The sequence below is a fragment of the Liolophura sinensis genome, chromosome 7, assembly GCF_032854445.1.
Source record: "Liolophura sinensis isolate JHLJ2023 chromosome 7, CUHK_Ljap_v2, whole genome shotgun sequence".
Classification (NCBI taxonomy): Eukaryota; Metazoa; Mollusca; class Polyplacophora; order Chitonida; family Chitonidae; genus Liolophura; species Liolophura sinensis.
Genome location: NC_088301.1, coordinates 31,340,778 through 31,366,186, shown reverse-complemented (window position 1 = coordinate 31,366,186; position 25,409 = coordinate 31,340,778). Strand labels below are relative to the sequence as shown.

At 39.4% G+C, this 25,409-nt stretch overlaps 2 protein-coding genes across 2 annotated transcripts in view; one reads left to right on the top strand and one right to left on the bottom strand.

The window, feature by feature from the left end:
- LOC135470844 (trissin receptor-like) overlaps positions 1-5,601 on the top strand; it is a 57,862-nt gene extending 52,261 nt beyond the window's left edge. Inside the window, exons 2-3 of the mRNA XM_064749891.1 lie at positions 2,909-3,069; positions 4,191-5,601. Of these exons, the coding sequence (XP_064605961.1) occupies positions 2,909-3,069; positions 4,191-5,438 (1,409 nt within the window). The 3' untranslated portion in view covers positions 5,439-5,601. The remainder of the gene's footprint in view (positions 1-2,908; positions 3,070-4,190) is intronic.
- A 17,857-nt stretch (positions 5,602-23,458) lies between these two features.
- Positions 23,459-25,409, bottom strand: part of LOC135470843 (trissin receptor-like) — a 70,795-nt gene continuing 68,844 nt past the window's right edge. The window contains exons 2-4 of the mRNA XM_064749890.1: positions 25,227-25,387; positions 24,592-24,896; positions 23,459-24,422 (exon numbers count right to left, since the gene is read on the bottom strand). Coding sequence (XP_064605960.1) covers positions 23,711-24,422; positions 24,592-24,896; positions 25,227-25,387 — 1,178 coding nt within the window. The 3' untranslated portion in view covers positions 23,459-23,710. The remainder of the gene's footprint in view (positions 24,423-24,591; positions 24,897-25,226; positions 25,388-25,409) is intronic.

Below are 25,409 nucleotides of genomic sequence, written 5' to 3'. Positions count from 1 at the left end.
ACAGACACCATATTAATTTGTCTTAGTAACAGAACTCGACTTTCACCTTCGGGATTCACTTGTTGACTGTATTTGTTGGTTGGTCGTGTTGAGAAAACGTCCGTGATGGATGTGTGATCTATTATCTTGCTTGTCACCAATCTTCCTGGCACACGGACCACGCTCCTTTTGCTACACCGGTTATTTTAACAGGATGATCAATAGCTGACCGGGTATATAGAAATAATTGGCTTCTTTGTCGAAATGGACACATTAAATTGACTTGACATTTCTAGACTGCTGCCTCACATACCAGTCAGCAAATCTCTGATCGATTAGATTTTCTCTTCGGGGGATGGGGCGATGGGATGGGGTGGAGATTTTGATATCTGACGAAGATCAAGTACTAATTTGATACAATGCTCTCCCTCTTACAGCTGATATAATTTGTTGAGCTTTGTTTAATTGGTGTTTCTGTGGAAAATGATGATTTCCTACAGAAACCCAGAGAAAAATGTTTTGTGACGTCCCGGGCACTTCCGTTCCCCCTATCTGATCTTACCACAGTCAAGCAAATGATATTGTCTTGAACACGGTGTTACACACGAAAAAAAAAAACAACTGACAAAAAAAACCCCAAAACAATCAATCATAGCTTTATTACGTAACTTACACTGTAATAAATAATCTTGTATTTCACAGTAAAATTGGCTGGCAGTTTCGGCTTCAGAGAATTTGTCTGTAGATAAATAGCTCTCTGTAAATTAACTGTCACTTGCGTTGCAACAAAGGCATCACCTCATGCTTTCTCAAAGTGTAAATGTACAAACAGTAAAATCAAATATACTGAAAAGTAGGTATTTTAAACCTAAAACAGGTAAACCAACTCGGGTAGTTCTTTGTAAGTTCTTTTGCTTTTCCCTGATACAAAATCTTGAAAAGTATTGTGCACATATTCAGACATTTTATGAAATGCAATCTTGTGAGGAATCCAAGGTAAATCAACATTACTTTTTTCCGTTGGTCTGTCATGTCTAACTGAAATTATTCCATTTTACACGTCGATATGCTATGTAATACGAGGCCATGTTAAACTATTTCTTACCATCTTATTCCAGAAGGGAATCGGATCTAACGGTTTCTTAAATCCACAGCTTTCGTTAAACAACATGTTTGTTGAACAGTAAATAGATGACAGGCCCTAAATATCACCCACAATAAAACATTAGTTAAACGTTACAAACAGCTATTTATTATGTATTGACTGGCATGTTAAGAAACCCGAAAATCAATATAGTCATACCATTCTTTCCATCTACAGTTTTTTCAATTATGAAGCCTACCATTTTCCCTTAAATACGTCAGCTGGACAATAGATGGAGATGGTTGAATAGAAAATACCATGGAAACTACTAATGCAAGGTGGCAGAAATTAGTTCAGCCAGTCAGAATCCCATGTTGTGGCTTCCAGACCCATTACTTGATGTAGAAAATACCATCTCAGAACAACTGGGTGTTTTTTTTTCAACACCATCTCCCAGCTACGACAAACCTGTATCCTTGGTCTGTTTTCCTATGAGAGGAAGTGTAGATATTCGCTGTTTCGTCACTTAGTGACTGTAGAAAATCCCTTCTCTTGGTCTCTTGGAGGAGGTGTTCTGGAATCCACATTTCTGACTCAGGACAAAATTTTAGCGTAATAAAGCGTAATTTAGGCTAATGGAAATTAAAATTTTGTCCGGCTCATTCAATGCTATATTAAGACATATATGTCCTAATGTTAACTTTCAGTAACACAAACTAAATATCTTAAGTTAAGCCTGAAACGACTTTTATGGAATCCTCACAAGGACTCATTCGTTAAACACCATTAAATACCATTCTTTATCATTAAAAAAAGTGAAAAAAGAGATCACAAAAACTGGATAGGTCAGTATCAGGATAAGGCTTGTGAATAAGTAAGATTAAAATTACGGAAATTAAGCAGTTTTACCACGGAGATATGAGAGTAGTAAATGTAGTCCACTAATTATACTAGTCCACTAATTATAGTGAAATAAGACAGGGAAAAAATATCAAATGAAAATGTATCATTTTGTGAATCCCCACAAAAGGCAGGAAAAGTCCACAAGAAGAGGCGACCAAGGCCACAACATGAGTAGGACAAGGCAACAATTTCAGGCGAGAAGCCGATTTCTCGCCTCAACTTTTCGGCTCCTTGCCTCATGAATGGGTGGTTTTCTTGCCTCGTGAGTGCAGGTTTTTCTTGCATAGAGTGCTGGTTTATTCCTGGTCTTGGGGGGTTGCACAACAATGTAAATTATTTAATCCAGTCATATTGTTTTTGTCGGCTTACCTTAGTGGGCCAGACATGATATGTCTGGCCTTTTAGTGAAATATAAAGCTGAGTGATATATATGTGTGATCTTCGTGAAATGATGCAAAGCCTGTTCCAGTCAATAGGTTCTCATAAACCTTAGGACACAATCTTGTCAGCTTCAGCTGCTGAAAGGATTGGTCTTAGGATTTTATTCAATGCACAGTGCAATTCCCTGTCCCTTTTTATGCTTACTCTGTGTGAAAATTTATCTTGACGATCAATCTTACAGATGTCACTTAAGATAAATGTACAAATGTGTTTGTAACAACAGTGTACACATATCGATAGGAATAAGATAAGGGCAACCCTCTGCGTCCACACACGAAGAAACTGCTGATTTGCTGTCCACGTCTTAATTTGCAGATGTACACATGCGAAACCTCTCTTATGACACATTTGTCTCATGATATTAAGCATGGAATGTACCACTATGTGAATCTCAATTTTCAGATTTAAAAACTAAAAAAAAACGTTACTGTTAAACTTTCTTAATTAGAAATAACGACAGCAGTGCACTGATTCTCGTTTTGATTTTTCTTTTTATCACAGGAAACGTGGTCGTTCTGTTGGTGATACTGCGGAACACACGGATGAGATCGAGAACGAATTTCTTCCTGGCAAACCTTGCAGTGGCTGACCTCTGTGTGGGGCTCTTCTGCGTAATTCCAAAGCTCTGTACCTTCCTGTCCACGACATGGTTCCTTGGACGGGTATGTAGATAACACCAGATTCTCATTAACTGCAAGTTTACAACTCATCAAATATGTCAACTATACGACATTTGTTTGGGCTTACTTAGTATGGAATGCTAGATAATGACATCGGAAATTATTGATGGCGTATTTGGATTAAAATATATAAAAACGCTTTTCAGATAATCCCAGGAAATAGCGTTTCCATTTTCATACTGTCTTGATTGGTGAACAATTTTTAGTACCTGTTCTGAAATGTCCTGTTTCTTGCCTTAAATGAGCGTGTGTAGAGCTGTTCAGCCGGCATGACTGAAAGCCCTGAACGTTTATTCCACTAACTTTAGATAGAAAAATTGACAGTAAACAAAGTTTCGGTAAGTTTTTCAAAAGGATTGGACATATCTGAACACAATGGATTCCTTAACTCGTACACACGTTTGCACCTGTACCAGCAACCTGCGGATGGTCATGGGTTTCTCCCATGCTCTGTCTGATTCCTTAATTATGGCCGCCGTCGTATTAGTGAGATGTTCTTGAATAGGGCGTACAAAACCAACCAAAAATAAATCGCACTAGATAATCAATGATCTAATCTATGAACAAGTTTGTAGCGCTGACAATACAGATGCAACGAAACTTCCTGGAAGCTGACCTCGAATGTTATTTCTCCTTTCCTACTGGGCAGTTGGGTGAATTGATTTCTCGTGTTACGGGGGATTATTTCTCCCATCGATTCGGGGTAGGGCATGATCAGTTGTATCACGGCATTTTATTGTTTTGTATCATGCGAGGTTGGGTGCTCGCCTCGTGGAAGGTTGGTCGGATAAATTATGAGATGTTAAATTATGTCAGGATATATTTGTTTGTATTAAATGGCTTAGAGCACTCAGTGCCATCTCATCATTTCAGAATCATCGTGGTCACGTAATGAAAACAAACCCTACATAAGTAATGCAAAGATGGGGTCGAGCTTGTAGCAGAGTTACAAAAAAAATACAAAAATAAAGTTTAAATGAAAAAGTATTTCTTTAAAAAGAAATATTAATCTGAGAGAGATTTTTATTAAAAAGTTTTTGCTGTTAATGTGTTCAGTATTGTCACGTACATTGATGATTTCAAAATATCACTTTTTCTTTTAGGTAATGTGTAAGGTATACTACTTCGTTCACCAGATGAGCTACACGGCCTCCATCTCGCTGCTGACTGTGATTTCTATGGAACGCTACATCGCCATCATGCATCCCCTCAAAGCCCAGAGGCTCATTACAGTCCGCCGACTCAAAGTGTCACTGGTGCTTATTTGGTTTGTGTCGGCTGTTTATAACGTACCAGCACTCGTTATATTCGACACGGTGGATTTTCCCAGCCCGGACGGCAGTGTTGTCTACTGTTTTTTGACCATGCAGTTGATTGATCAAAGAGCATACCACACGGCCAATTTCATTGTTTGGTACATTTTACCCCTGATGTTAATGTCCTTCATGTACACCCGAATATCTATTGCGTTATGGCGAAGCAGCAGTCAAATGAACTTGAACGCCTCTATTCGGAAACGATCCGCTCATGGCTCTCAAATTTCTAGAAACGCTGGCAGTCAAAGACTTACTTTCCCGACGAAAGTTTCATTCAGCAAACGCGGAGCCAGCCCAAAGCCGTCGTCAAGAAGATCAGGTGGAATAGTTTTGCGATCTCCGGAAAACCATAACACGGTGTCCTTCGAGGCGTCAAAACGAGCCAACAGACAACGGCGCTGGGGAGGACATTCCAGATTAGGCGGCTTCTTGGACAGAACTAAACGATGGGCTGCTTATAAGGTTCGCAGTTTCTCGATGGAAAGTGACAATGATTACCTGTCTGACGACGACTGCGAGACAAAATGTGACCGACTTGACGAATTGGCCGACTGTGCCGACGACATGGATATGTCCATGGACCAGTCTCTGGAAAGAATCAATGAGCAGTCTCCGACAAGCGCAGAAACCATGGTCAGCATTCCTGATAGTTTATCCGTGGATAATACCGAAACGGAAACATCTGTAATGGGGAAAAGGAAGCGCGGCAGTTCCCAGAGTCAACGGATATCCGGAATCAAGGCGCCCAGGTCACAAAGGACGCGGCACAGTGCTTTGACAGCACGGAAGAAGGTTATAAGACTTCTGGTCGCCGTGGTAGGTTCGTTCGCTATGTGTGTCTTACCATACCATGTTCTAAAGCTCATGCAGAACTGGGCGACGTCCACAGAAACGACGTCAATCAGTCGCCTCTTCCCGCCGCTCTCATTTGTTATCCTTTATCTAAACAGTGGCCTAAATCCAATTCTTTACGCCCTGTTATCCGATAACTTTCGGCGAAGCTTGCGGGAAACCATAACATGTCGACGAAATTGAGTTAGCACCCGCAAAAATGCCCTAAAGCACGGGAACATACAAATATCTCACTGACATAATCTGGCCGTACGTAGGTGATCCATTCACTAACAGTTACCCTGTGAATATCATTCAAATTGGTGACAACATTCGTTTTTGTGCTTTGGTAAAATAACAAGAGAAAAATAACGAGTGAACGAAGCGATCTGCATACCTATATTTGTATCGATCAATAATTGGCGTTATTTTTCCATAGAACTGTTTACGCCAAAACTGACCAAAAGTATAGTTGAGGTACCGATAAATATTTGGTTTTGTAACATATAATCTGAAAGGTGGGGTGGGGGGGGGGGGGGGGGGGTGGGGGCTGCGTGGCTCAGTCGGTTAGCGCATTGTAATGAAACAGGAGTCTCTCACCAATGCGGTCGCTGTGAGCTCATGTCCAGCTCATGCTGGCTTCCTCTCCGGCCGTACGTGGGAAGGTCTTCCACCAACCTGCGGATGGCCGTGGGTTTCCGCCGGGCTGTGCCCGGATTCCTCTCACCATAATGCTGGCCGCCGTCGTATAAGTGAAATATTCTTGAGTACAGCGTAAAACACCAATCAAATAAGTAAATAAATATAATCCAAAAGAAAATGTCTGTGACAGTTTAAACATTTTTCAACGCATCCCTGAGGTGTCCATTGTGTGTGCACCATGTCTGTAAGTGACGCAGAACCAAATCTCATCGGAATTTTGATCGATATTCTTTACCTATAACATGCACAATGATGTAAAATGTTATCCTGTTGTATTCAGTTTGTTACTTTGATGTATAACATATGTGATTAGCTCGTATAGAATTCGTAATAAAAAAAAATAAGTCATATGATATATGATCAGTTGCATGGTAAATGTATTGTTGGACAAATATATAATTTCAAACCTAATTACGTAGTTGTGGAGCGGGAAAAAAAAACAGAAATGGATTAAATCACAGGAATGAATCGACGTATTAAAGCCGAGAACGGAAAGCTGATACTTTGTGATGTTCATGCTTAGTCATGGAGCTCAAATAATGGAGAACTCTTGTAAGCCAAGCAAGCAATGGCGCGTGCTCGAATCCATCTCCGGATGGCACCTTGCCGGCTAAAACTCACTGTTAATTGTCTGCATACTTTATCAGACTTTCCGTTGCTCCCAGCTAAAAAAAGTGGAATATTCTGAAATATGGGGCGAAAAATGTCAGGTAAATAAATATACGAATTAAGGCGGTATACAAACCTTGTCAAATTCCTGGTTTTCTGTAATACTTTTTAGTACTTTAGACGCATTGGAACTGTGAAGAATTGCATGTGTAAATTAAACCAGATCGTATACGTAAATCATTGCAAGGCTATGAACAACAATCTAAATTTAAATACGATCATCACAGCCTCTTGTTCAGATTTTGTAGCTTTTTTGAGCCAAGCTGACAAAATAGAAGTGAAACTGGTAACAACTATAGTTCAGGTGGCAGAGGTATTGTTAGCCTTGTGGCATTGTGAACATCTTGATGAGATTCTAGGTGATTGAAACTTTCAAGTCATTAACCTATGAAGGTAAACCACTTGTTATTCGTAGACCATATATGCCCTTATAAAAACTGTGCTTTAGCATTAAATCGCAGCACAGTGAGCCAACAACCTCTCACCAATACGATTGCCGTAAGCTCAAGCCCCCCCCATGCCAGCTTCCTGCACGTAGGAAGTTTTCCTAACAATCTGTGGATGATCGTGGGTTTTCTTCAAGCTCTGCCTGATTGCTTCCGAAAAAACTGCTGATCGTCGTCGTATAAGTAAAGTATTGTAATTCTTTAATTTGTTTAATGAGAATTTCCCAAAGCTCTATAACCACGAGGGGATCTCCTCAACAATAAAAGTACATGTATTCTTTAGTACGGTGTAAAATATCAATCAAATAAATGCATAAATAAATAAATAAATTTATGCATTATGTAGCAGAAGAGAATCCAAGTTGGTAGGAACACGTAGAATTCTGTTCTCACTGAGTAAGTCGTATTTACGTCGAAACGCGAGCGTCCAAATACACGATCATATTTTTCCAATTTAAGGATGTGAACAAAGTGACACGGCGCATGGGCGGAACTATTTATTTGCTAAAAACAAGATGGCCATGAAGAATGCTGTTGTCTCAGTCTTAAGGAAATGAGTGGGGTCGATTCTGTGTAAGAATGAATTGGTCGTTCCCCTCTCCGTCGACTGATATTGACCGATCAAAAGAGTCCTTGATATTCTCTCTTAAATGTCGTCCCTATTCGTCAGTGAACTTCACCAGAGGTCGAGTTAGTTTGTTTAGAATTCGAAATATTGGATGCTGTACAGAAATCAACATTATTTTTATACTTGAAACTTGTAACAAAACAACATTCACTGATTCAAAGAGATGTATTCCTTTGCTACAAACGGTTAAAGTCTTTAAATACCATTAATCTGTCATGTAAATCGACGTTTCCGGCAGCAAGTTTAAGCTATGTCAGCAACGGATATGTATATGTATAAATATGTACGTCCACCAGAATTTTTACGTTTTGAGGTCAAATATTCTAGGTTTATTCTCAGTTTTTCATCTCAGACTGAGACTGCGTGCTTATAAATACGGTTCAACTAATGCCACCCACTGAAGGAACGTGGTCAACCATCAGATATGGGGAAATAATGTCTTGGATTCTCCTCCATTAGCCCTCTTTAGTTTCGGTGTAGTTATACTAATCAACATCTACAAAGGAACGGTGAGTAAAAGTGACATATTGAAATGGCATCAATTCGCCTGGTTGGGGTCTTCCGCACTGAGCCCTTGGTCTGCTGACAATTTGCCAGTAACGACATCCTGTCAGCGTAAAGTAACAAACGACACGGTCTGTCCTTAGCGGTTTCGCTCATGATAACACAATCGACCTTAGGGTTTCTAGCATTCTACTCACACATCGCTCTCTGCTCCAGGGACGGTCGGCAAAATGAAAATTTCTTCATCCAAGGCGACCTTTGTAGTCCCTCGTGTTCAGAAAAAAAAGGTAGCAGTAAAATAAAATTTCTGCAGTGTAAAGTAAGGCATTGCGCTGATTTCGCCATTTCCACACACACAAAACAGAATTGCGATATTTTTTCTTAGATCCAGACCATTAATGCTTGAAAGAGTAAGCACTTGTGCTCAGATAAGATGAAAGATCAGTTCCCATCAACCCGCGCTGCTGTCTGACTAAGGAGCAATGCTAAAGTTTCATCTGATGAATGTTTTTTTTTTTAGTGACACTGGCGTTGGGTGTCTCGTACTTTGCTTATGTAGTTCCCATTGTATGGCCTCAGCCTGTCAGGAAAATGTGCAACTTAAGCTGAAGAGTACATAAAATAAACATGTCAGTCTAGCTTGGCTATTATGGAAATGCTATGGTTTCCACTCCATGTTAGGTAGTGCCGTGAAAGAGCAGTGAGAATGCGTGCAAGGAGTTTGTGAGGAATAGAGGAAAAGCGGGCGGAGCGTAAAGTTTACGAGCTTCGGCGCATGGAGAGCAGTGGATCTAATGCAACTCTCATTTGACACTTTTTCCCCATTAGCTGGAAGGTCATGGGCTGTTTGTTGCACAGCGCAGGCTATCCTCGCAGCAGGGACCTGACAGCATGGAGCCTACTGCTGTTGGTTACTGTAATGTTTTCATACAATGCCCTCCTGATTATCTTTCTCAGGAGGCGCTCCACCTGAACCTCAATCGATGCCACAGTCTCCTGCAAGTCAATAAAGAAAAGCACAATCTTCTTTCTCATGTTGCAACGTATCAAAAGAAAGAGACTAAAGAGGAAGGCTTGTCTAGGAGTTACCAAGTCATCTACTTGGGCTATTTCAAGATGCACTTCCGTTCTGGTAAACCGCTCCTATTTAAACTTTATGTTGTTAACACAGCCAATCCTAAGCGTTGAAAGGACATATCTAATTCTGATAGCTGTGGTACGCGGTTTCTGGGCGCTCAGGCTTGACATTCAAGTAGTTAAGTATCTATCACAACGAAGCTATGTTATGTAAGTGGACAGAAGTCATACATGTGCGCATGCCTCATATACATGGATCTAAGCGTCAAATTATACATTCACATGCTAGCCGTCAACATAAATGGACGTTCCGGGTCAATATTCGCCAGTCCAGTTTCCAAAACAACAAACCACTGAATCATTAATTGAATGATAAATTGATAGGGATGTGTTGTAGAATATTTGAATTATACGATGGAGATAAATGTGTTGGTTACCCGAAGTAACCATCGGCCTTTCACACGTTGAGTAATTCTGGAATAGTGACGTCCAATAAATTGCAGTTATCATCACAGTACTTTTGTCAACCAACTCTGCGTCCACCATCGTGCTCGGGGACGCCCAAGTTACCACAATTTACGCATTCACAAGAACAGAATTAAATGCTATCTGACGTATTAATTTGGCAAGAGGCTACGGATTTCACCGGATATGTACGACTATTTATCACACCTTGGTTTTACTCCCGATTCTATAGTGTTTCAGATTTAGCAAGTAACTGACGAACTTTCCAAGAAGACTTTTCGAGATTGCAAATTATCCTTACAACAATGCTAGACAACAATGTACCAAATGGTCCTGGCTTCGTGACCTTTGTTAGATCTTGTGTTGTTATGTGGGGATTTTATTCAAGTTATCACTGCAAAAACGGCTGTGTCCACGTTATACCTTGAAACGCCTTCTCTGTAAGATTCTTAAGTTTTACACTGAGTATAATTATCTTGTAAGTCAATATTGACAGAGTGTCCAGAATCTCTGGTACTCTGCGCCATGTTGTGTCTAATTCCGCTTAACCTTGGTCCAAGGGCTGTATATTCAGCGCGTTGAATTATATCGCCAAGTTGGACATATGAACTATTACAATCAAAGCGCAACTGAGATACATATATTGATTTCCGACAAACTATAAACTAGAATGATTCACCTTTTGGATGTTTTCTTTATTTTCGTCGTTCTGAACATTCCTGACATCTTTCCATCATCGAAAAAACTGTTGACTACGTGCGTCTCTTTGCACGAATCCGTCCTAATTTCGTACTTTATATACTTTCTTAGAGTTCTTTGTGGTTTGTGTTAAACGTTGTTTTGCTCTTATTGATAAGAACGCCTATTTGGTTTAAGGTGTACGCAATACTGTTGGAAGGCAAGTCATCGACAAAGAACTGCTCAAGCAGATGTTTATCGGATTCAAAATATTTGGTATGGAAAATAACTTGTTGACCTGTGTAAAGGAAAGCTGTAATCACTGGACGGGAAGAGATAGTGTTAAGAACCATAGATGCATTGTCAGTTTGAGGCCATCCTCATGGTGGCATCGATCTTATAGCTATCAACTAAGCAGCACTGTAATCACTGGTATGTTGTATATTGGCCATTACAGAGAGTTTTGACTGCCAAAAAGCCCAATATCTGTTGAGATAACATACGCTACATGTGTGGTCCGCTTCCTAAAATATAATCAATAGCAGAGTTTCGAGTTAGAACTCTTCTATCATTCAAGGTAAACAAAGTCCTACTGTGTCATGTTACATGTCAGAAATGTTAGGCAACTATTATTGATCGCATGAATTATACCATGGGCATCTGGAAAAACTTTCAGGAAAAGTTATTTGTAGTAGAGGAAAGATGGAAATAATTGAAGAGTTAAACATTTGTGGACATGAGCAGTTTCTAAAGGAAAAAGGTGTCATCTGGAACATGTGAGATAAGTGAATGGTAAACAAATGTCAACAAAGGTTGCCTAACATATTCACAAGTCGCTTGATACAGTACGACTGTTTTTACCTTTAACTACAAGAGAGCTCGAACTCGAAACTCCCCTATTCTATTGCATTTTGGCGTGTTTGAATGTTGTCGGTGTTACGTGTACTTTCCTTCGCCTAGGTTAACCTGTCAGGAGCCAAACCTACTTTGGTAAGGAGTGTTTTTAAAGATCGTACGCTCCTCCTACGGTCCGTAAGCTTCCTTATCTGGTGTGTGCTTCTGTACAGCTAGATCGTTTTGATGGGTTTAAACTAACTAACAGACAATCTGAGTGGACTTAGCCGTGATATTAACCTATATCGGCGAAGGAAGAAGCGTGCTCAAAGCCAGAGCTAACATGGCTAAAGAGTAAGTGTTTGTACCATGGCCGTTTATGAAACATACGTTTACACTGTTATCCACTAAAATACGCTAAAGAGTAAGTGTTTGTACCATGGCCGTTTATGAAACATACGTTTACACTGTTATCCACTAAAATACATGTTTTACCGAGAGGAGGTAGCGTTGGATCTTAGTCAACTAGAAACGTGGAAATTAATTGAGCTGTATTTTCCTGTTTTAAACACTGAAACTATGAGGATATCTTTACAAAATGATTATGCTATATTACCTTGAACGCGCCGTGAGAACCTAGAAATGTCTTGATCCATGTTTATGTAAAAGAAAAGCCGAAGATACATAGAGTTAACTCTATGGGGCGAGAGGTTTTATGAAAAGGTCGACTGAAAAGTATGAATTGTTTGATTATAATACGTTAATTAATAACTGAGCAGGAATGTTCAAGGCGCACTACTCTCACTGAGTATGTTCCGTCATATTATTCCATGCTTGTCTTCACTGGTTGTAGACAGGACAGACGAGGTCACGGAGTGCAAACAACCTCGACATCCCGGGCACCAGGCCAACGAATGAGGCGCCAGTAGACTTGACAGCCAAACTGAAAGCTTCTAACGCAGGATATATTTACCTTCGCTATCATAACAGAGCCTTTCTGATTGGTTGCACAATCGATGGTGGTTGCATGTTGGGAACATGTAAAATTTTAACTCATAAGTCTTTAAAAGAACAAATGACACACATTGTTTTGTGCACTTCAACAGAATGTAAGGGCCTCTAAAAACGAGAAGATAAATGAACGAAGCAAACTGAGTAGCAATGCCTTCACTGACTCCAGTATGTGACAGGTTAATCAGGGTTGTATATACATCGTGTTGAATAAAATCACCACGTTGTGCACAAATACCAGTTTCAATTAAAGCACACCTGAGACACATAGATTTGATTGACTTCAACTAATAAACTTTAGCAATGTACACGATTTGGATACTTATGAAATTTCACGCACAGGCATAAATGAAAACTGTTGAATACTTCCCAACATCTTATATAATTCCATTCTAATTTCCTACTTTATATATGCCTGTGTACATGCTTAGTTCTTTTGTGATGTGTGTGTGTTTGGCGTTATTTTATTTATAGGTGTTGCGATTACTGGCTTTGTGCATCCATTACTGGTATTATGAATGAATATCAATAATGTCAAAAGCATTCCTCTCAAGCGTTTTATACAATGTGTTAGTAAGCGTGTCCAAAAATTGCAGTTACTTTCAGTCACAAATACAAAACTGTATTGAAAAGAATCCGACATATAGGCCGAGGCGTGTCCGAAAATTGCGGTGGCAATCAGGCATATGTAGGTCTACTGGAGGGAAAGTTGATCGGTGAATGCTGCACTGAGCAGAGGAAAAACATATCCTAGACCGGAAGAAAAGGAAGAAAAAAATTCATACAAAGTGAACTGCAAAACGTCCACATTCGCTTGATGATGAAACGGTTAAAAAGCGAAATTGTGGAGCTCAATTAGGAAGGAATTGCTTTCGTTGGCACAAAACATCAGGACAAGAAGGGAGAACGTGATAAATTGTCATCATGTTCACGCATATGTGCGTGGCAAAGTAATATCTTAAAAAAAGGTTTTAATGGCCGTTCCTTCACTTAGCACACATATTGCTCCTTTATGTTCGTCATCTGATCACACAGGTTCAAAATGTATCATTACTTGAGTTCATTCATGTGTGCCCACGATGTTTGCCCTGTTGCATAATGAGAGATAATGGGCAGTTTAGATACAGTGGTTATCAATGCGTGTCCTTCAAAAGCTTGTTTATCATGAGATTTCTATAAACTTCAATTCGCTTATTAAATAATACTACCATCGTCGCAACCGTCGAATTTAGTGTAAATCACTGTAAAACCTAGCTCGAAAAACATTGGCAGTGTAGATTTCAACGACTGTTGAGGCTTCAACAACCTCAGTTTTCTACCAACACTTCCATACTCCTCATAACTGAGGATGGAAGAGGCTTCCATTATTTGTGGCGAATGCCACTTGTTAATTAGTGTACTTTATACCCAATCTCTGATTACGTTTTTCTGGCTAAGCTATACATATTTCATTCACTAGCTCACGGTTCCGAATACTTTTAGAAACCGTTCTTCCTGATATGCCTCCATTCAACGTATTGAGACATACGTCACCATAACAATGGCTTATCTACAGGCTAGGTTTTCGGCAGGAAATACAAAACCTTTGAAGCAAAGGTAGAGCCTGAGATCAGTTTTCTCCTATGACGGAAACAACATACACGAGAAGGTACTCCCCATTAGGTTTTGATTATCGTTAACTACACCGTACACGAAATGACCAACAGTCCTCTAATTACGCTACATGACGATTAACTGCCGTAGCACACGCAAGGGAAAAGTTGCTAAGCTCGTCAACTGTTAGCTATTTGATGTTTCTATAAACACTGACCCCATAGCTAGACAGAGAATGGAGACAGTGGGTTAGGTCGCGATGACTTGATATGATCATCGGACGATGTCATAAAGAAACGTCGATTAATATATGTAGTTTTGACATTCTGTGCCGAACAAAGGCATCAGTCTTTTTGTGAGTTTTATATAGTTGCCCTCAGACACAACCTAAAATAGGTAACTTACGGGGGCCTCGATGACCGAGGTGGTTAACGTGTCAACTGTGAGTTCAAGTACAGCTGGCCGCCTTCGTATAAGTGAAATATTCTAGAGTAAGGCGTAAAACACCGATCAAAAATAAATAAATGAAATAAGGAACTTTATTTAAATATTAGCTTTACTTACTATATAGACATATAACATTACATGTTAATCATGAGTAATATGTAGATGATCATGCACAAATTAATTATGGAATATCGCCCACTCTAAGTAACAAGGTAGTAAAACGAGAAATATTGTCCACGTTAAACAGTCAGGTCCCAAGCACGAGATATTGCCTACCGTACACCATTCAGATCTCAAACGTACATTATTACTCAGCACAACCTATGAGACCTCAGAGGGTAATATTGCCCGCCACCAACAATCAACAATCAAACGAGGAAAACGATTAGAAACAACCTGGTCTTAAACCTATATCAACAATCAGTACATAAACAAATAAAACCACTATAAACAATCATACAACAACCATACGACGAATATTGCCCACGTTGAACAAGCAGGTCTCAAACGTGCACTATTGCTCAACATAAAACAAGTCTCAGATCTGGAATATTGTCCACAAAAGTCTCAAAGGATGTTTGTATGCCTTAAAAAACAGGGCCCAAAGGGATATAGTCTTTAGGTCTTTTGTACGACATGAAGTTCATTTTGCTGTCCTGGTTAACTCTTACATAAACCGACCTCTTCAAAAGCAAAACAGTTATGCCACATATAACACGCTTCATCACGACATAAATCTCGGTCTAAGTACGAATTCACATTTTTTGCGCTGTCGAATTTGCATACACATCAAATCCGGGTACATGTAACAGTTGGCATTGTTTTTTGATGCAATCATCTCCATCATCCTTATTATGTATTTTTTTTCATCTGTACCCAGACAGATTTGGGACTGAGAGCAATATAGATGGCTGTATAACCGCCATTACTTTTCCACTGGCACATAGTATGTATAGATAGACAATTCGACTTGGTGTATCCACAGCAGGCAGGGTATACTGACCTGATCCTGGGCTACATCACGTACAGATCACAGCTATGTACCATACATCTGACGGATTCGCAACGTGAATATGAGTGAACGGCCTTACATGTGACTGAGAGAGCCTTCAAAAGGGCATGGCAAACAGAAAGCAAGGATCGATTGTCGCAAATATCGTATCTGGTATGAAATTAGATGTTTGGTAATGAAAGATAAAATGATGATGAATGTGTTACGATGGTGACTGTGTTACGATGGTGACTGTGTTACGATTTATTTATTTATTTATTTATTTATTTGACTGGAGTTTACGTCCTACTCAAGAATATTTCATTTATACGACGACGGCCAACATTAAGCTGGGAATGAAGACTGGGACATGATCGCGACGGCTTTATGATCGTGTCTGGGTTATGATCGTGACTGGGTTATGACCGTCATTGGGTTATGAACGTGACTGAGGTATTATTGTGACTGGGTTATGGTCGTGACTGAGTTATGATTATGACTGGGCCATTTTTGTGACAGGGTTATAATCGTGATCGGGTTATGGTCGTTATTAGGTTTAGATTGTGACTGGGTTGTGATCAGTCACAATGATCATGAATGGGTTATGACCGTGAATGCTTTATTATTGCGACTGCGTTATGATCGTGACCGGGCTAAGTTTGTGGCTGAGTTATGACCGTGACTGGGTTATAATCGTAACTGGGTTAAGATTGTGATTAGGTTATGATCGTGAATAGGTTACGGTTGTGACTGAGTTATTATCATGGATAGGTTATTATTGTGACTGGGTTATAATCGTGACCCGGCTGTGAATGTGATTGGGTTATGATCATGACTGGGCTATTATTGCGACTGGATTACAATCGTGACTGGGTTATAATCGTGACTGGGTTATAATCGTGATAAGGCTTTAATCGTGCCTAGTCACGATTGTTACTTTGCTATCATAGTAGAAATGAAAACCCAAAGCACACATAGGTGGAGGTGTTATCCTCATGGCCACGTTATCATGGTGATTGGTATATTACCTCGTAAAAATTGTTTTACTTGTACCACAGCGGTCCGAATTGTAGTGAGAGGAGACCGGACACAACTCTGAGGAAACCCACGGCGATTCACAAGTCGTTGACATCTGCTTAGTTATTGTGCTGCGCTAGCACGCTAACCACTCGGTCATTTGGTACATGGTAAAAGGCGATCTTTTACTTCCCGTACTTCTAGACTTTCCAACCATAACTTTGACCGGTTGTATAAGTGCGAAAGTCTTCAGTGCGGCGTTAAATATTAATCCTATAATTATTTATTTATTTGATTGGTGTTTTATTTCACCTATACGACGGCGGCCAGTATTATGGTGGGAGGAAACCGGGCAGAGCCCGGGGGAAACCCACGACCATCCACAGGTTGCTGGCAAACCTTCCCACTTACGGCACATTGGTGAGAGGCTCCTGGGTCATTACGCTGCGCTAGCGGGCTAACCAACTGAGCCGCGGTGTCCCCTAATCCTATGATTACACGACACCTTGCAACTAAATAAAAACTCGTGCACCAGGGAGGTGTAATTTTTTTCATGTAGAAAAACAAGTGAAACTTACTTGAACATGATGTACAATTACTAAAGAACATGTGTGAAAAACTGTAGTGATGCGATTGATCATATAAAAAACAAAAGCAGATTTTGTTGTTTTAAGAGAAAGCCCGCTGGATAACGCTTTAATAATAAAAATATGATGACCTGATTCAAAATCATTTCCACATATTTGGTGTGTAGTGAAGGAGAGGTAAGGTATAACGAAGCAATCATATATTTTATAAATCAAAAAAAAAAATAATTTAGAAGCTCAGAGGAACTCTACATTCACCATAATATTTCATAGTTTCTGACGCATTGTCCGCATTTGTCCAGTGGTAACATGCGTGCGTAGAAACCATGGAGTTCAATAGGATAAGGAGTTCGATTCCTATATAATGGCATCTAAATGGTTATGTATTTTACGAACCTGTTCAAATCCTACATGTTTATCATAAGCACCTTAATGAAATCCTACAGCTTTATCATATGCATCTTAATGATATCCTACAGGTTTATCATATGCATCTTAATGATATCCTACAGGTTTATCATAAGCACCTTAATGAAATCCTACAGCTTTATCATAAGCATCTTAATGAAATCCTACAGCTTTATCATAAGCATCTTAATGATATCCTACAGGTTTATCATATGCATCTTAATGCTTGAACAAGATAATATCCTGAATGCATGATTCGTCAAGCGGTAAAATTTGAACTGACGAGAAACAGTTTTCTCCGTGAAAAATAACCCATTACATAACTGTAAACATAAAATGGGTTAAACTATAGTTTTTCTTTGTTTTTATGTTATTCTTGTTTTTTGTGTTTTTTTAATTTTGTTTACTTTTTGGTTTTTTACTATTCGATGTTCAAAAAGTTGGCAAGTCAGCTACGTGGAAGTAAAATGAGTATTCAATGAAATTCCAAAGTTGTCACTTGAGATATCCCAACATACAGCGTCAAGACAAACCGTCTCTCTCACTATAATTTAAACATTTCACTCTACCTCGAACCGAATCCATCCGTCATGTGTCACGAAAACAAATACCTGGCAGTAATCGTCAATGTCTTATCGTATAAAATGACACAACCGAGTAAGCCACACAAGACAAAACGAAACATTCGACAGAATTGATCTTATATTTATCTGAAGCTGAAAACATTCCTCTGAGTATGTATCTTAATGGCCTTTATTCATTCAAGTTATTTCTTAATATCCCAGCGATGTCAGCTTTCTCGTCTGGGCTTTTGCTGGCCAGAATTAGTTGCAGCTACGGTAGACGTACTCAACATCGCCGGCAAAACACTGTAAGCCTTCACTGACGACTTCCTCTATTAAGAGCGAACACCAACAGCCTTGAGGCCTGGCTACACATTCTACTTCAAGACGGTCTTATTCACCCAGCCAAGGACTATCGTCTCTCAGTATTGACTTTTGCGTCTGGAGGCTCATAGTAGCCAATGGTTAATCCCATACTTTTTTCTTCATGCAATATTGCCAAGTCTGAAAATCTACTGGTCATTGAAGGCATTCTCTCATCGTATCAAGATAATAGACAGGCGCTTAATCAAAGAACAGGCAGTTTGTCGTGTGTAAATCAAAATGTTAATAAGTGTTTTTTTCAAAAAGTAAAAAGAATACTCAATTTTGCTGATTAACCAGTTGCTTTGTTTCCTTTAAAGAAATGAGAAACAAATTACGTAAGAACGTAGATCGGTGTCATATAATTGACACATTGGCGATGTTCCAGGCGCATAATTTTCTATTTATTTTTATTATTTATTTAATTGGTGTTTTACGCCTTACTGAAGAATATTTCACCTATACGACAGTGGACATAATTATGGTATATCCGAAGATCCAGATTATATATAATTATATTCCTATTGGGTTTTAGAAAAAAATTTATATTGAATCTCATGAGTTATTTATCTAGTACAGATATACAGTGTGTGGGCTTACCACGTTGACATTTGGCAGCAACTATCACATTACCATAATAAATGAGAAATCCATTCCACAAATACGATGTATTAATATTCGTAAACTGATGCCTAACCGGGACATCTGGGGCCATTTGCTCGTAAATGTATTAATCATTAGTTTAATTTAATGGTGAACTGTACAGACAGATTTGTGATCATTATACCATAATATGGGTGTTGTCCGGGAAACAGGCAAGTGGTATTTTCTATTGCATACCTGTTAGATTCATGGCTATTACGATTAAATGATTATATCCCCGTCAACAGAATCATGGTCATTATGAGTAAATGATCATATCCCCGTCAGCAGATTCATGGTTATTACGATTAAATGATTATATCCCAATCAACAGATTCATGGTTATTACGATTAAATGATTATATCCCCGTCAACAGATTCATGATCACTTTATTAATCATGTCTCTCGAAATATTATTTATTTATTTAATTGTTGTTTTACGCTGCACTCAAGAATATTTCACTTATATGAGCGCGACACAAAAGATTAATGGTCATTGCTCTTACATTATTATGTCCTCCACAACAGAAAAATAGCCATTTCAATTACATTACTTTATATCTGGTATGGTTATGGCGAATACAAGCCATAACTCGGTTAACACATTAATGGTCTTTGTGATTATATATCGTCATGTGCAATGTTAATGCGGACCAAGCCAAATAGAATGGGCAGACAAAATGACCGGATGCCAACTCGTGTTCGTGTTCTACATGTTCGCCTTACAACCATTGGCCAGGATTTGCTCCCATTGCCGTCATGATCAAGTTCAAATCTCGGATATGTCGCCTGGGGTGATAACTATAGTTAAGAAACGTATAATGTAGCTAGTCTATAGCTTCGCTAATCACGGCGAGTGTCTATTCACCATCATTTCTTAAAGGAGAACCTTTAATTACTGCCTAAAGCCATTCCAATCCAATTTTTGCGGCCTTGCTCTTTTCTGTATACTAGTTCGCATTTCCATTGTCATTACCCGTATTTCAAGTGATTAGACGGCGCATGCGTATTGTAGAAGAATAATGGTCATGTCCTACTGGCATTCAAATTGTCTCTGCGTGTGGAAACGTATTTCCATCACACATGCTACTTTCTACACTGATTATTGTAACGGTTCGGCAAGGCTACCGACATTTGACATTTTAGTGCAACTGTATATAGTTGAGTCTCGTCATCATAATAAAGGAACCATGGTACAATTGACACATCCTCGGCCGTATTTTTATTGATTGATTTATTTATTTGACTCTTGCTTAACGCAGTATTCACTTATATACGACTGTGATCTGTGATATGGGTGTAGAAAACGGAGTGTTCGGGGTAAACCACCGGCCTTTGGCAAGCTGCTCATGAATCTTTCCACGTGATGTACACATATGAACAACATATTGGTGGAAGACAGGTGGTCTTCAACGAACTTTAGACTCTGCGAACGCGGCCACAGGAGCTAACTGACACGATGGCACAACGAAGGCACAACACGCAGTGAGGGCGCGGTGCCAGATGATATTTATACACATTGCTAACAACAGTAACTATAAGGGTTACTTACTTTTAAATACTTGTTTTTTTTGTCTTTGATATTCGATTTATAGTATGAATAAAAATTTTAAACGTATTTAGGAATGTATTTTATGCCAGAAAAAGCAGATTACAATCTCAAACCAAGTTGACTATTTTTTTAAGAATATAGTTTTGCATAGGACATAATATATTTAATTATGATGTAATCATACTGTTTCAAGAATATGATTTGGTTTGTTGACCAAGTGCTGGTGCTCAATATTGAAACTCAAATATAAAGTCTGAAGTAGATTTGAAGCGTTTTAGCATAAAACATTAAAGTGTTATAGTATATATTTATGATTCTCGTTGTCGTATAGGATTGTGCAAGATTCTCCGAAGATAAAAGCCTGCCGCTTTCTGGGAAGTAGTTATGGCATCGCAAAAAAGAGAGTTCAGTCGCCAACAAATCTGAAATTCTGGTTTCTTGTTTTCAAAACCATATTAAACAGTTTGTTGTTGCTTCAATGCAAAACACAGTGTATGATCTGTGGATTCAGGATTACGTGATTTTATGTAATGTTCACACACAGCTGCTGCATCATTTCCATTGTTTACAGGTATTATCATCTGTTCAGCGATTAGAAAATGACCAAAATTACAAAATCTGCAACATTTCCTTTTTAATCACAGAGAATACATTGCTTGGATGATATTATATCCTTACAGTTTGACTTTTTTGTTTACTGGCGGCACAAACCTCACTTCGGCTAGACCACTCTTGTCAGCGCAGCCGATGGACTCTTGGCAAAGACTTGAATCCAGCCTTCAATGGTTTTTTTGCGGTTTTAAGACAGGAGATTGGTCAGGTACCTGGCGATGGTTTACACATGCCACTCCAGTCTGTTCCGGCCATAACCTTTAACCCCGTCGTATATGCAAACAATTCCTGGGTTAATCATCAATCAAACAGATTAATAAATACGTGATTCTATATATGGAAAAAGATAACATTTTGAAAGATATTTCACCTATGAAATCTATTAATGTTATGTTGAGCTATCGCACGTGATGTTATCGTATTTCTTGTGAAATCTGCTATGGTCATTAGTACCACTTATAAATGCCGATACACGTGAACCATTATAGCATTTTTGAGGACATGAAATTTAGTTTTGAGTTGAGTTCCTTTATGGACTGCAGTATATCATCTGAAACAATGTATATCTAATACCCGTATACCACATTTGTACAATCAATCATAACTGTACGAAATATGCAATATGAAAACTCCTGCACCACACCAAATATGGAAATGTTGAACAACAAACAGCCGTAAGAAGGAAAAAAAATGCTAACACAATAATCTTTACGATATCCTACTGAACATATAACGGTACATAGCCGCACAATTGGCACATATGACAGTGCACAACCGCAATACTGCACAGAAATCAGGGGCACCCTAATTCATATATACACTGTAAGAATATACAAGCGCCCTAATTCATATAGAACATTATACAAGCGCCCTATTTCACATACAACAGTATACAAGCGCCCTAATTCACATACAACATTACACAAGCGCTCTAATTTACATAGAGCATTATACAAGCGTCCAAATTCACATAGAACATTATACAAGCGCCCTATTTCACATACTACAGTATACAAGCGCCCTAATTCACATACAACATTACACAAGTGCTCTAATTTACATAGAACATTATACAAGCGCTATAATTTACATTAATATTATAGAGCCGTATCAGTAAATATATGTTTCAGTAAACAACCTTCAGGAGGCTCAGCATACGACTATAACCACAAAAATACAGAAAATCACCCGGTTTCACACATAAATCAGCCTATATCTTGCAGTCACACTACCGCATGCTAAACAGTATAGAGCCATGCAACTACACACATGACAGTTTGCAACCATGCAACTACTTGTAGAATGGATATATGTCACTGGAGTGGGCCTTGTACAGCTTGTTGGTGCGTAGACCCGACTGGGATCCGAGACCAGTGTGAAAAATTATAAAGAGTTAATAGACAAAATTATGAAAATTCGGGAATGAAAATTATAATTTTAGGCTGAAGTGAGAATACATAACAGTTTCAAGCCAATGAATTTGCTTCAATTTAGGCAGTTTTATGAACTGTTTAATATCTTATCTGTTTCGATTGTGATATTTGTTGGTTTGGAATTGTAAACATATCCTTCTTGAACGGTCTGGAATAAATGTGCGATGATCTTAAGTGACGCTTGAGTGAAAGGTTCATTAGCTTAATAAAGATATATGTTTTTGCTTCTAAAGAATATTTGGAGACGGTGGATATTTTTATAGTCATTCGGATAGCATGGATCTTTTCCGATGTCTTTGTTGCAATCAATGCATACGTCTGAGGTCTGCATCTATTACTCTACCTGAGAGCAGAACTCGAGAGTCCGAGAGGAACACAATCATTGGATGACTTTGTTGTTCAAAGGAAAAACTCTCGTACCAGGGTTGTTAAGGTCTCCAAACTCTTCCAAAGCTTCCAACATGAGCAGTCAGTTGTTTATCCAGGGCCTCAAAGGATCGCCTGGTATGACCCCGGGGTGCTTCACGTTGTGGTAACTCAACAATCGGCTTGGAGAGGCAAAGAAAATCGACAGAGAAAAGAGCGCTTCAAAGTTGCGATGGGTCGTCCTAAAATCAATACTACATCTCACAAATTTTCTGCCCGGTAGATTTATTGGTTTCCAGTTACACGAAATTTTTGTCTCAAGCAAACGATTGTGAGCGGATAAAAGAAAAAATAGATGATACTGAATCAGCACTGAGTCTTGGATGGAGCTCTTTCCGAGAATTAATACTTGTCATTTCAACAATCTGAGACACTCTCACCCGTTATGCATTGGTGTACTTAAGGGGTGATTTCATATTACTAGTAACATACAACCACTGAAAGACTGATTCCAGATTTGACCATGCACAATTAACATTATATGCTTTTCTGAATTTCATACAGCAGTTTAACCACAAACATAAATAATATAATATATTCATATATTTATAAAAGATAACATTTACATTCCTCGCCAACAAATGGTTTTTCTAAACACCTATGGGCTTAAAGTCACATTCACGAAGTAAATCAGCGCTCCACAATATGTTTAGTTTTCGCATGGAAATATGGACCCGAGTGTTTGTCACAGTATGTATCACTCAATGAGCGATTTTAACAGAGGATCAAGATACATTCTTTAACTTAATGCTTTCAACGTTCTCACGTGTTCCCTCCCATTAATACAGTTCACACGCAATCAAGTTAAGCGATAGCTGGACAAGCTTTTAACCATCCCGATTTCTACATTTAAATGCTTCCGCTAAGCTACGTCTAAAGTTGTCCGAGAACAAGGCATATAGCATGGGATTGAGCCCACTGTTGAGGTATAATATCAGATAGGAAACTGGAGGGAATAAACTGAAAATAGATGTAGCCGTCGATGACGTTGCCCAGTCTTTCATGAGAATAAGGACGTGATACGGCAAAACGCAGACAGCAAAGGATACGACGACTGCTACAAGCAAGCGGATCACCTTTCGTCTGGCGTGTAGAGCGCTATATTTGGTCTTGTCCCTTCGACGGCCAGATCCTTTCCTCTTTAGTTCCGGCCGTACAACTTGAGTGACGTATGCAGACTCATCCACTGACTGTCCTGGCCAGTTTCTCCCGCATTTATTTTTACGGTTGACAATAAGCGATACGCGCATGCGCGGAGAAGGCGTGCTGCTTCGGTCGCTGCGGTCAGTTTCCGATGCAGCCGACAAAGAGTCCTCCAAATGATCAAATTTCGTCTCACTTTCTATATCTTCAGAGACTTGGTGTACGTCATACTCGTGACAACGCTCTTTCGGAACATTAAACTTCTTTCCGACTCCTCTCAGTTCCAGGCAACGAAGCCTTCCGTTTGAACGAGCCGAAGGCGTTTCTTTCACCTTGTTGTTGAGTTCGTTTTCTTTCAGATACGTGCACTCATTGCAGTTTTTCTTGAACGAGATCCTCAATGGAAGAGGTGAATAGGTCATACTGTGAAGATTAATGGAGGTGGTTTGCTCCTCTGGGTCCCTGCCAGCGGCGGATAGTAAAATGCCCTCGACCACTCGTTCTCCACAGAATGATAGATATCCGCGTGTAGACAAACGACATGAGCATAAGCGGCAGAACGTACCAGATGACAAAATTCGCCGTGTGGTACACTCTCATATCCACCACCTGAACGGTGGTGTAGCAAAAGGTGACATCGCCATCGGGAAAGTAGACAGTGTCAAACATGATTAGCTGAGGCACGTTGTATGCTGCCGAGAGTAGCCATATGACAACCAAAGCTGCCCTCAGCTTACGTTTCGTAATCAGACGCTGTGCTTTGAGCGGATGCATAATGGCCAAGTACCTCTCCATGGAAATGACAGTGAGAAGAGTGATGGAGGCCGTGTAACTCATCTGGTGTACGAAGTAATATACTTTACACATCGCCTGAAAAGCAACAAAGGAAGATTTCTCAAAGGAAAGGCAAAGCCAGTGTGCGGCCCAGACGGCCTTCAAGTCCATCCCCGTTACAAGCTCCGCTTAGCGCCTCTTCATTAATATAAGCTTAAGCCGTCTACCAGACACAAGAGTAATACAACTGGCTTAGGTCTGTTGGAAACATTTAAAAATACTTGTTATTTCGTAGAGAAATATATTGATATTATAGTAATCGTTTTCGTTCCCTAACAAGATGATGGATGATTTCATAGATAAGTGGGCGGAAAATGGTATCTACAGAATTATCGTCAAGCCAGTCTGTTCAGATGTCGAACTTACCCTGCCAAGAATCCAGGTAGGAGAGAGGAAAGTCGACATATTGGGGAAGACACAGAAGAGCCCCACACACAGATCTGCCAATGCCAGGTTTGCCAGGAAGAAGTTCGTCCGAGACCGCATTCGGATGTTTCGTAAGATTACAAAGAGCACCAACAGGTTTCCTGTGTAAACAAAATGTCAGAC